This window comes from Monodelphis domestica, chromosome 8, assembly GCF_027887165.1.
Source record: "Monodelphis domestica isolate mMonDom1 chromosome 8, mMonDom1.pri, whole genome shotgun sequence".
Taxonomy (NCBI): Eukaryota; Metazoa; Chordata; class Mammalia; order Didelphimorphia; family Didelphidae; genus Monodelphis; species Monodelphis domestica.
The window spans coordinates 19,752,855-19,765,829 of record NC_077234.1 but is presented as its reverse complement, the minus strand read 5'-3'; the positions used below and the strand labels follow the sequence as shown (position 1 = coordinate 19,765,829).

The following is a 12,975-nucleotide window of genomic DNA, read 5'->3' as shown; positions in this document are numbered from 1 at the left end:
TCAAAAAGCCTTCCTTTGGCCTCTCTCCTAGCCAGATGTCATTTCCCTTTCATTACAACTCGACAGACGTTTCCCCAATGCCCCATGGAAAATGCTTTCTCAAAGGTCATCAATTGCCAAATTCATTTTTCAGTTTCTTTCTTTCTTTCTGGTCCCCTTCTATGGGCACTTTATGAAGAAAGAATTCCAGGCTGTTCACATGCAATAATACACTCCAAATCACTGCTTTAAAGAAATGCAAATTAAGGAACTAAGCAGCCCCACCTCCAGCAAAGGTGACATAAGAGGAAAATGACGAGTGCTGGAGGGAGTGCAAGAAAACTTGTGCCGGTGGAGTTGAGAATTAGCCCAGCCTTCTAGAACATCATTTGGAACTAAGCCCCAAAGTCACTAAACTGTGTACAACCTCTGATCTGGCTATTTCGCTATCAGGCCCCTACCCTCAAGAGATCACCAAAAAAGAGGAAAAATCCATATATCCAAAGATATTTATGCCAGACCTTCTGGTAGTAGTAGGACTTTAGTGAGGGAGATTAGATATAAATTTTCCAAAAAATATTTTGGAAGAAAGAATTCCAACCAAATTTCAAAGAAATGCTGTCTTTTGGAAGGAATGAATTTGTACTCTTTATCATTTTTATTGCTCTCCAAACTCCAAAGTTTTTGCCACTCACCCAAAGTCTCCATCAAAGTATATGGCCCGCTCCTCAATGAGGTCTATGATGCCTTTAAAATTACCCTCCAAGCCAATGGGTATCTGGACAAATGCTGCATTATGATTCAACTTAGACCTGGAAAATAAAAAAAGCATTTGGTGTTATGAAAAAAAAAAGAGGGGCAAACCAATCATTAGGTATTATTATTAGATCCTTCCTACTCAGTACATCCAACATTGCTTCATGATCTGCCCTGGCCACACCAAGAAGCCCTCATCGGATCCTCAAGAATTCCCAACACTTAAGTCAAACACAATTCAAGCTTTACAGTTCTGAGCAACTACGTAAGTCAGACTAGGGCTGAGTGACAGGTGACAACCCTGTTTTAGGAAATCCCCAAATTTACCTTTGTCCCTAGGGAACCTGCCTTCAAGGAACTCTGACTTGACCCTGGTCTCAGACTGAGCAATAAGCCATGGAGCACCCATCAAGCACCCCAAAAAGGAATGATAGAAATAATCAAATCTTTTGTCTCAGAAATTTCTCGCACTATATTTAGGCTTCTCCCAGGTAGTCCAGCCCCTGGCTGGAATCCTCCTTCCCTGGTTCCATGTAAGCCAATCAGTTATCCTTTCTTATCTTTATTCTCCAAAGAGTATATAAGATCCTAACTTCTTCAATTCATTGGAAATTCCCATGAAGGAATGCCCATTGGAGGTGCATTTTCCCAGAGACACTGTTCTCAGAGTCCCGGGTCTCTGTGTGGTGGTGAGTAAAGACTTGTTCTTGGTAATGCTTTAGTGGTTCTGTGTCTTTCCATGCTGATTCAGGTAACACTGCCTCAACTTCTCCATAGCTGAGTCAACACCACGAAAGAGAAAGGAAGCCCAACCACACATGCTCCCCTGTACCTGGGACCCCATTGCTATCATTCTGCCCATTTCTGCACCTAGTGATGGGAGATGTTCACAATCTCCAGGAACTAAACACTCCTGACCATGCCCGTCTTTTCCATCATACCCCAAACTCCTTCACTTCAGGTGATCTTCTTTTATGGAACCCCCAAATTTACCTTTGTCCCTTGGGAACTTGCCCTTAGGGATGTCCCAGACTGGCCCTAGTCTTAGATTGAACAACAAGCCTTAAAGTACCCAACGGTTTCAGCCTAGACAGAATTAGTAGATATAAGTAAGTATCCTTTTGTCTCGGAAGTGTCTCCTTCTCATTGTATCTAGGCCTCTCCCAGGTAGTCCAGGCCCGGCTGGAATCCTCCTTCCCTGGCTCCATGTAAGCCAATGAGTTCTCCTTCTTGTCCTTTATTCCCCCAAAGTGTATAGAGGAGCCCAAGTCCTTCAGTTCATTGGAAAATCCCCTTTAAAGTGCACTTCCCAGAGACAGTGTTCCCAGGCCCACAGCGTGAGTCTGTGCAGTGGCCGATGGGGCATCGTCCCCGTTCCTGATGACAGGCTGGCTCCTCCTGCTCCTTGGGGGCTCTGTGTTTTTCAAGGTTCTCACTTCTTTTTGGCTGGGCTGACAGGAAGGAAACTGCTGGCCCACAAAACCTCGGCCCACTCCCACTCTACAGACCCTCTTCTCCTCCGTAAGAGGGAATGGCAGCCCGCCTGCCCAGCGTCAGGGAGGCTAGAACGGAGCCCGGCCCCGACCTGGGGAGGAGGATGCTGCTGCTACACGCGACTGCAAAGACGTCTGAAGGGGGTTTCCTTGAAATGCCCGAGGAAGAGCATCTCGTTTCGGCCTCCTAGAACTAAAAGGCTACTGCTTGTCTGTCTTACCACAGACGTTAAAGGCAACGCTGGTCCTTTCATCCCTTCCGGAGGTTTTCCTAAACAGACAGACATGCACACCAGATCTGCCCAGGCTCTTCTGGGGCTTCGAGGGCGCACAGTGTAACGGGAGAGAGGTGGCCTTGAGCCACGAAGGGGGACGTGACCCCAAACCAGGCCCGTCATGGCTCTGTGAGGGATATAGGCAGCCCTTACGGTCTCTCAGTCGTACAGGGCATGTTGTCACCAGGAAAAGTACCAGCCTGGTCCCCATGTCTACGGCGGGTCTTAAAGGCTACTTACATCGCTACAAAATGCTCAGCTTAGAAGACCTGGGTTCAAAATCCCCCTTAGGGACCACAGCTGGCTTCGTGACCCTGAGAAAGTCATAGGGGAGCCACGTCTACACTGGCAGGGGTCTCTCTCTAACGTGATGCTGAGGCAGCACCTTAGTATAAGACTGCAGTCAGGTGGCCCAGAGTCAGCCTCAGTCACTATTTGCACGACTCTGGGCAGGTACAACCTCTGGGCCTCAGTTTTTTCAGCTGTAAAATGGGGATAAGACCACTGACCTCACAGCCCTATGGGGAGGCCCAATGAGGTTCTGAAAGTGCTTTGCAGGCACTCTAGAGCTACCACGACTGTGCGGCACTGTCCTGGATCCTGCCTGTCTGAGCGTTCTTCAATCTGCAGAACGTGCAGGATCACAAGGCAGTCCCTGGAAGGACTCCTTCATCCTGCAAACACGTGGTCGTGGGGGAATCAGCAGGGTCCTCTGACTGTCTAAAGTCCCCGCCTCCTCTGCTGACACTGGCATTGACCCGGGTGCAGTGCCTGGGCCCAGGGAGCCCAGGGGAAGTCGAGGCTTCTGGGTGCTACCCTTCTGCACCCCTTCTGGGTGGCCCTGTGAGCCCAGGCCCGGCCGTCACCACAGACCAGGCCCCCTCAGCTTAGTACCTGAGCTGCTGCAGGGCTCTGTCCGGGTTGGAGCCCAGTCGGTCCAGTTTATTAATGAAAGTGAGAAACGGCACACCGTAACGCTTCATCTGCCGATTGACCGTCATGGTCTGGCACTGGACGCCGCCGACAGCACAGAGGACCAGGACGGCGCCGTCCAGCACGCGCAGGGCCCTCTCCACTTCTATGGTAAAGTCCACGTGCCCTGCGAGACAAAAGGCTCTGGTGACGGCTCGGAGGAGCGGCCAGAATGCCGCCAGCAGCTCATCTCCAAGTCGTCTGTCCGGACTCACCCACCATTCCAAGAAGCGTTTTCAGGCCAATCGAGGAGAACACTCTTCAGCCAAATAACAAGGTTAGAGACCCTCTAGCTATGGCTCTTGGTGAGCCCAGGGCCCGGCACAACATGCGTGTGCCAGGACAGTCCTAAAGAACCCCACCGGTGGGGACAGCTCCAGGACATTTACATGAAGAAGGGAGGAGCTCAGGGTCCTAATTTAATCATCTCAGCTATGAATTAATTCAACCGACACCAAATCCAATGACCCCAATTCTTGGTAATCCGTTTTCAATGACAAGGCAACTAGGCAACTGTTCAAGAAAGTACTTAAACACTGAGTTGTCATAGAAGCACCGACTACTTGGCATCCTACCAGTTGTCCCTGTCTGAGTCTGTCCTGTTCCTTGCAGACACCCTTGCACACAATTGAGGGTTGCTGGCCTATGGTCACAAATGGAGCAAGGGCGTGATTCTGAAGCGGGAAGCCCTGGGTTTGAATCTTGCCTCCACCCCTCATTGGTCTGGAACCAGACGTGACTTTTGTGGTGCCTAAGGAGCTGCTAATTATGGGCCTTAGATCAGATAAAACTTCAACACCCTACATAAATGTCAGTTGGAATTATTGAATTATAGACTTTGTGCTGGAAAAGAACTCCAGGTTATCTAACCTGATCCTTTATTTTACATTTTTAAATCTTTACCTTCTGCCTTAGAGTCAGTATTAAGAATCAGTTCCAGGGGGGACAGCTGGGTGGCTCAGTGGATGGAGAGCCAGGCCTAGACAGGGGAGGTCCTAGGTTCCAATCTGGCCTCACACAGTTCCCAGCTGTGTGACCCTGGGCAAGTCACTTGACCCCCATTGCCTAGCCCTGACCACTCTTCTGCCTTGGAGCCAATACACAGTATTGACTCCAAGATGGAAGGTAAGAGTTTAAAAAAAAAAATCATTTCCAGGGCAGAAGACTAGTAAGGGCTGGGCAATGGGGGTTAAGTGACTTTCCCAGGGTCACGCAGCTAGGAAGTGTCTGAGGCCAGACTTGAACTCCGGATCTTCCATCTCCAGGCCTGGTTCTTTATCCCCTAAGCCACCTATGATCCATTATTTTGTACATGAATAAATGGAAGCTGCACTCTCCATAACAACTGAAAGCCTCAAAAGTCTGCCTACCAGGTGTGTCTATGATGTTGATGTTCACATCTTTCCACATGGTATAGGTGGCTGCAGACTGAATGGTGATTCCTCGCTGCCGCTCCAGCTCCATGGAATCCATGACGGCGCCGACTCCATCTTTACCTTTCACCTAAACGCCAGAAAAATTCAGACTTATATCCGTCCACACACAGCAATTCCCATGAAAAAGGAGGGCTTCTGATGAGCTGAGATGCTGATTGAGAGGAAACTCAAAGGCTTCTGAGAACACGATTCCCCGATCCTGAAGCTGCAGTCATGGTGGAAGTGATCGGAGACAGACTCGATCTGGCCTCCACAGAGTGGCCCATTCTGACCCACACCTTTCCGAGCCCCTCATCCCTTGGTCATTCAGGATGGAGCTAAGGGGCAGCCATCATCCAGCCCTGCCCAGCCCAGCCAGGCCCATGAGCACGGAGCCTGCCACAACATGCTGTATAATTAGAATCTGCTCCCCAGGACTCTAAATCCCAGCATCCCACTTTATACGTTTTAGAGATAGTTTCTGGGACCCTGCCCCTCGCACTCTCTCTTTCACCCAAATGAGCTGGGAAAACTTCTCTTTACTCAGATTTTTTTACTTTTTGTCTTTTATTTCTTTTACTTCAAGTGATTATTAATAAATCTTATAAAATATAATACTTGGAGTTATTGAATATTAATTTTCATCTTACAGTTCTCACGTTACATCTTTAAGTTTTGGAGATCAAATTTGTGTTGTATAATTGAACGTCTGTTACCCTAAAAAAAGAACTACATTTCCTGGGAGCCCACTGACTTCCTGTCATTACGTACTTCCTATAGACAGGGAATGAATATCCAGTGGGCAGTCCTACTGGCCTCTTCCTTTGGCATGCAGCCAGCGGTGATGGTGGTAAGGTAGGGATTTTGAAAATGGCTAACCAGCCATGGGCAGGTGGTTTTTATTTTGATTACTCTTTATTCCGAGATTTCTAATGATCATTTAATAAACCTCCTAAAATATAATATTTTTTTATTATTTGAGATTTAATTTTAATTTTTACAGTGTGTGACCCTATCCCTCTCTCTCTTCTCCCTTGATTGTGATGGGAAAGTGGGCTTTATGCCAGGCAGGAGAATCTACACACATGAGTTTACTTTTTGTTAGATAATTAGGTTTGAACTTCTATTTCTTTAGTCTTATTTTCTTTCTACTTAAAGTGATTATTAACAAACTTTATAAAATATAATACTTGGAGTTACTGGATAGTAATTTAAATCTTACAATGCTTAAGGATGAAAAGGGTCTTACTGCTGACCTCTCTGCTGTACATGACCCTCACCCAGGAACATTTTTAACTATAGAAAAGGCTGCAGAATGTTAAAATTCAGTCCAATATATGATTCAGAATTTTTGTCATGAGAATCATCAAAATTTTTGCCAAGAATCACCATGGCCTTTCTTGTACTTTTTAAGCTTTCACTTTTGTCAAAACAGAAGCTGACAGAGGTAAAAAACAGCTTTCTACTCTAAACCATTCCAATCCTTTTTTTCTTCTTTTTTTGGTGGAATCTATTGAGTTTGGAAGGAAATATAGTGGTCCAAGAAGTTATCCAGAGGGGCAGCTGGGTACCTCAGTGAATTGAGAGCCAGGCCTAGAGATGGGAGGTCCTAGGTTCAAATCTGGCCTCAGACACTTCCCAGCTGTGTGACCCTGGGCAAGTCACTTGACTCCCATTGCCCAGCCCTTACCACTCTTCTGCCTTGGAGCCAATACACAGTATTAATACCAAGACAGAAGGTAAGGGTTTTTATTTAAAAAAAAAAGTTACCCAGAAGCCACTAAGTACAGCCTACCTCATGCATTTGGGCTATTCTTCCAGTATAGTAAAGCACACGCTCCGTTAACGTTGTTTTCCCAGAATCAATGTGGGCGGAGATGCCAATGTTGCGGATCTTCTCATTGGGAACGACCGCTGAACACCACCGACAGCTCTTCCAGCTCACCTGAAAGAGAGGCACAGGCTCAATTCCATGTATGAGAATGCAGAGGCGATTAGGGTGGGCTTCGTGGGCAGATCTTCCTCTACCCCAAGTGGCAGGCTCTTGCCAGCTAGAACAGTGAGAACAGAAAAGCAGGCCGTGGGCCGCTAGGGCTAACCTCTGGCCTTGTGCCTGGGCTAGACCTACCTGGCACCAAGAGATGTGAAAGGAGAGTCAAGACCCTCATGGTCAGTGTATGTTGTGGACAGGATTTTATAAAATCGCCCCACACTATTCTAGTACAAATTAAACTACGGGGCTCTTTCCCTCCTGGTGAAGGCAGCCGGGGTCAGAATGAAAGCGCACAGGCTTCATCCATCTCAAAAGACAAGACGAATCACTCAGCCTACTTGTTGCTTATTGGCTGCAGGCATCCTGTAGGGCCCAATCTGCCCCTGCCCCTTTCTGCGGAGAAGTCAGCATGCATTTACTGGCTCTGGGCTAGATGCTGGGAATACAAGCCATAAGAAGCAGGTCCCGTTCAAGGAGTTGAGAGTTTACCTCCGATCAAGGAAGAGAACAAACAAACGTACACCAACACTCATCATAAACGCAAGATCCTTTTTGGAGGGAGGTTCTGCCTAGCTGGGGTGGAAAGCCAGACCACAGGCACTGATAGGGGAAGTGAATCTGGAAGGAAGCTGGGGATTCTAGGAAGACCGGTAAGGCAGGAGGCTTTTTAAGTGTGGAGGACAGCTGGGGAGACAGCACTGGGACAGAAGATGAGTGACCGAAGGGAGGCTGGGGCCAGGTGGTGAAAGACTTGGACCAGCAGGCTATATTTGATCTTAGAATCAATAGGGAGTCGCTGGAGTTTACTGCGGAGAAGAGTAGCAGGGCAGAGACCTAGACTGAACTTTATGAAAATCACTTTGGCAACGGCATGTGGGCTGGCCTGGACTTTAGGCAGGGTCAACTGGGAGCTTCTGCCAAGGTCTAAGCCAGAGAAGCTGAACTGGGGTGGGGGAGAGCAGGTAAAAGGGGGCCTTTGGAAGCCATGTCACTTCCCTCCTCATCTCCCCCATGCCTCCCCCTCCATGAAGAGGTGCCTCTGGCGCTTGCCAACATCCTGAGTCCCTGATGATCTCTTGGCTGCCGAATCCAATGACCTGCTCTGCGTCCTCAGCCTTCCTGACACTGTGGAATGTAAAAATGTAGCCTTGAACCCTGAACTTCAATCCCCAGAAGTCCTTGCTCTAGTTCCCGAGATGCTTTGTAACCTCACCTGAGTTCCCACCTGGGCCGAGAACAAATTACTATTTAAAGGGTCTCCGCCTATGGCTCGGCTCTTCCTACTTCCGCTTCCAAGCAGACGCTTCTCCCATGATGTAAGTGAAATTGAATGGGCCTTTCAGCCCGCCTAGACACGTGCTTTCTTATTTTGTATTTTCTTTATTTCTTAATCTTAAATAAACCTCTAAAAATATAATACTTCTAGCAGAGAAACTAATTTTAACTGTTACAGTTATGGGAATGTAAAAATATTATTATTTAAATCACAAAGTTGAAAGTCCTTTTAAGAAAAATTTTAGGTAAAGAAAGATGCTACCTCTCTGAATCCAGAAACTGAACTGTTTAGAGAAGACACCATGAAGAAGCCCCCAGACCACAAGCTGCACAAGAAGATCAAAAATGAACTTTGGGTGTGGTTGATTGAACATTTATTTATTTGTATGTATACTTTCATGCCAAAGGGGTCTTCCCCCTAACTGGCTTTCTGTCAGTGCGTCCAGCAATTATTGGTTTTGTTTTGTTTTTTCCTCTTATCCTCAAATTATTGTAATCCTTAAGTTGATTATGTTTTCATGACCCTTTGGGGAAAATCTTTTTCCCAAATGCTCAAACGGATTTATGTAAAAATGGAGATTTGAACACTGGACTTCAATCCCCAGAAGTCCTTGCTCTAGTTCCCAAGATGCTTTGTAACCTCACCTGAGTTCCCACCTGGGCCGAGAACAAATTACTATTTAAAGGGTCTCCGCCTATGGCTCGGCTCTTCCTACTTCCGCTTCCAAGCAGACGCTTCTCCCATGATGTAAGTGAAATTGAATGGGCCTTTCGGCCTGCCTAGACACATGCTTTCTTATTTTGTATTTTCTTTATTTCTTAATCTTAAATAAACCTCTAAAAATATAATACTTCTAGCAGAGAAACTAATTTTAACTGTTACAGGATCACTCCTGTCTCTGGACAGTCTCCTCCTCCTACCTCTCTGCCTCCAGTCCAGATCACACCTCTAACCAAAGGTGCCCCCCAGGGCTCTGTCCTGAGTCCTCTTCTCCCTCTGGACTGCTCTGCCTGGTGATCTCAGCTCCCATGGACTAATGACCATCCTAGGCTGATGAGTCTCAGATCTCCAGATTTGGATTCGGACTCAGACTCTCTGCTGTGACCTCCAATCTCACATCTCCCTCTAGCTTTCAGACTAGATGTCCCACGGACATCTGAAACTGGAATGTACAAAGAAGAACTTTATCATTTCCCCCTAAATCTTCCCTTTTACTGATGAGGGCAACTTGCTCCTCCCAGGTCCCAGGCTCCCACCCTAAGACTTCTCCCTCTCTCACCTTTAGCCCCCCCCCCACACACACATACACACACAAGCTGCAGTCAAGGCCTGATTTCACCTCTGTAGCATCTCTCTAATATGCCCCCTCCTCCTCTCCTCTGCCACTGCTAATCCCCTGGTGCAGACCCTCATTGCCTGCAGCCTGGACAGGAAGGAGGGGAGTCTGCCTGCCCCAAGTCCATCTCACTCCATCAGTGACTAGAGGGCCCGTCTCATCATTACACACACAATTAATCAACTCCAGGGGCTCCCTTCGGTCTCAAAGACCAAATACAAAACATTGTTGGGCACTCAAACCCTGGCCCCCTCCTCCTCTTTCCTCCTCATCCATTCTCTCCTGGCCAGGGACACTGACCTCCTGCTCCTACAAGACCCTCAGCCCTGGACATTCTCCTGGCTGTCTCCCAGGCCTGGAATGCTCTCCCTCCTCCACCCTGACTATTGCCCTCTCTGGCTTCCTTTGAATCCCAGTCAAATCTCCTTGCTGGAGAAAGCCTTCCCCAACCCCTCTTCATGGGGGGCTTCCCCTCTGCTAATGACTTCCTACAGATCGTCTGCAGAGTTTGCTTTAATCACATATAAGTTTCCATGTCTTCTCCCCCTCAGATGCGAAGCTCCTGGCCTCTTTCTGTATCCCCAGCACTGAGCACAATGCCTGGCACATAGCATGTACTTAAAGGTTTGCTAGGACAGCTAGGAGACTCAGGATGGAGAGCCGGGCCAAATCTGCCCTCAGACACTTCCTAGCTGGGCGTCCCTGGGCAAGTCACTTAACTCCCAATGTCTAGCTCTTCCCGCCTTGGATTCTCAGTATCTAATACAGAAGGCAAGGGCTAAAAATAAATTAGAAATCAATGTTTCCTGATCCCATCCCCCATTGTTACAGCTGATGGTCCCACTCTTACTAAGGTTCAGTCTCTCCCTCTCCCTGATGCATGTCTCCCTCCTTCCCCTTGCAGCGTCTCCCGGTCTGACCCTGCCAGAGCCTTCTCGGCTCCCCTTGCTAGACCTTCAACGTCTCCCCAAAGGCTGGACTGGACCCTCCCCGCAGCCTCCTTGGGTAACTTCAGCCCGACCCATCTACACAGAAGATCCGGCAGCCTCCCGCGCAAATACACGCCCGCCAAAGCCCAATCGGCTTTCCTGCCCCGGATCCAGTCCAGGGTCCCAGTCTTGTCAGGGGCTTCTCCCCTCCTCCCCGGCCCCCCAGAGGCAAATATCCGCTCCTATCCACACCTGAAGTCCTCTAGGGGAGTCCTGCCTTCCTCTGCGGAGCTCTTCCCGAAACCTCTATCTGCGGGAATGGCCCCTCCTCGAGGTTCAGCAGCCCCGCCACCGGGCCCCCAGAAAGTGAGTTCGAGGGGGGTGGCCGGCCCAGGCCACCTTCTTTCTCCTCCCACCCCATCTCACAAGTAACAAGAACTAAAAGGACCCCCACACACACATCCGCAAGCCCTGGAAGCCGGCGTTGGGGTAGCAGCAAGCAGTGACAGAGCAGACCGACTGAGGCTCTGTTCTGGGGCATCGAGGGAGCGAGTGCTGACCCTGGAGTCAGGGAGACCCGAGTTGAAGTCCGGCCTCAGATAATCCCTGGCTGAGGGGCCCTGGCCGAGTCACTCAATCTGCCTGCCTCAATTTCTCCCTGTGTAAAAAGGGGATAAAACTAGCCACTGAGAGGACGCGGCACTTTAACCTTTTTTAGACACGCTTTATTATTATTAATAACATCAGCTTTAAGAGCTGTCCTTCCCGCGGCGCTTTCCCAAGACCATCCCTGAAGCGCTGGGAGATCGTAAACCCCAGCGCGGATCCCACTTTTAGCCGGAGGAAACTGAGACCCGGGACTACCTACGCGCAGCCCCCTCCCCGCCCCGCCCCTCCATCTACACCAGCGTACAGTCTCACGTGGGGAAGCGGAGGTGGGGCGGGGCCTCGTACCTGTCTCCCGAACCGAGGCCCGCGGCCCCTCAGCGCCGTCCGGATTCGAAGTAACCACATGTTGCGCCTGAAGGACGCTCGGACTGACGGGCAGCCGAGTCTCCCGGCACCGGCAGTACCAACGCAGGCGCAGCAGGTGCAGCTCAAAGTCACGCCGGGCTCCAGCCGCTCACTTCCGGGCCGGCGAAGGAGGCCGGCGCCCGAGTACTTCCGGAGCTAAGGCCAGCAAAGAGGCGGAGTCGGCACGAGAGCCTTCTTCGCCAAGCCCGGGCCCGGAGCGGCGCCGCGCCTCCTGCTGGTTGGGGGCAGCAGCGCAGGCGCCGCTCAGTTCCACTGGCCCTGTATGTGGCCGGCTGGGAAGCTGAAGGACAGCCCAGCACCGCGGAGAAGTCCAGCGCCGAGTCCGACGCACAGGAGCACTGGGCAGGCACACGACTTGTGGATGGACCGAGTTGGCCTCAGACGTGAAACCCAGAGCCTGAACGAGGATGCTAGAAGGGCAGATTAGCTGCGGCTACCCCGGCCCCCCAGAGAGGGTCCTCCCTTATGCCACCTCCATCCTCTTCCGCCTTCAGCGCCCGACACCTTTGCACAGCATCCTTCCATCCATCCATCACTGTGTGCCAAGCGCTGTACTAGACTCTGTACCAGGCTCTGGGGCCACAGCAAGAGGCAGGACGCGCTCCCTCCCTCTCCCCCCACCCCCACCCCAGGAGTGCCCAATGTAACGGGGAGACGCTAGGCAAGCAAAGCGCTCCAAGCGAGTCAGACCTGGGGTCAGAGCTGAGGGAAGGCTCGTCCATGGGGGGGCAGGGGCGGGGCGGGGACTGCCCTGTGCCGGGCGTTCCAGGCAGCACAGGCTGGCTCTCCCTCCCTCATTCACTAACCAAGAGCCAGAAATCATGAGGGTGAGCATCGCGGTGTGCTTAGAGGTCCATAAATCACTCCACAGGTCCCTCACGTTATCCTCATAGCCGCTTTGGGAGGTAGATGCTATTAGCATCGGCTTCCTCATTTCTACAACTGAGGAAACGGAGGCACGGAGAGATTCAATGACTTGCCCAGAGCAACTTAATTCATTATTAAAATTATATATTAATCACGAATAACAACATGATCATAATCAAAACAAATAACCAAATTCATTAATATAACATGACTAATTCATTAATTTATTTTTATTAATTTAATTCAATCTTGTTGACTGAGAATTGGTGAAGAAGCTAAGCTAAGTAGCCTAGAATAGATAGCACTGAGATGGGACAGGAGGGCGATCTTCAAGTTTTTCCTAGGTCAGCACAGGGACAGATTATGCTTTTCTGCTTAAAAATACTCTTCTGTCCTCCAACAAGTTTGCATCTTAGCTGTGGCTACCCCGGCCCCCCAGAGAGGGTCCATCCTCCTCCCTTATGCCACCTCCATCCTCTTCCACATATTGCCAGCCCTCTAGAACTCTAGGATCAAGCAAAACAAGCCTCATCCTTCTCCCACTTGATAGCAGCTTTCCAGTGTGAAGGCTGGAGGGCGTCTTTCCCCTCTCTGACCTGCAGCAACCTATTACTTTTTCTCCCTCATATGCCGGTTTGTTTTTCATATT

The 12,975-nt window shown here is 49.7% G+C and overlaps 1 protein-coding gene across 1 annotated transcript in view; it reads right to left on the bottom strand.

The window, feature by feature from the left end:
• The window catches only part of GFM1 (G elongation factor mitochondrial 1), a 39,144-nt gene extending 27,004 nt beyond the window's left edge, over positions 1-12,140 (bottom strand). The window contains exons 1-5 of the mRNA XM_007502305.3: positions 11,379-12,140; positions 6,686-6,835; positions 4,846-4,978; positions 3,398-3,602; positions 675-791 (exon numbers count right to left, since the gene is read on the bottom strand). Of these exons, the coding sequence (XP_007502367.1) occupies positions 675-791; positions 3,398-3,602; positions 4,846-4,978; positions 6,686-6,835; positions 11,379-11,438 (665 nt within the window). The 5' untranslated portion in view covers positions 11,439-12,140. The remainder of the gene's footprint in view (positions 1-674; positions 792-3,397; positions 3,603-4,845; positions 4,979-6,685; positions 6,836-11,378) is intronic.
• Positions 12,141-12,975: the final 835 nt, after the last annotated feature.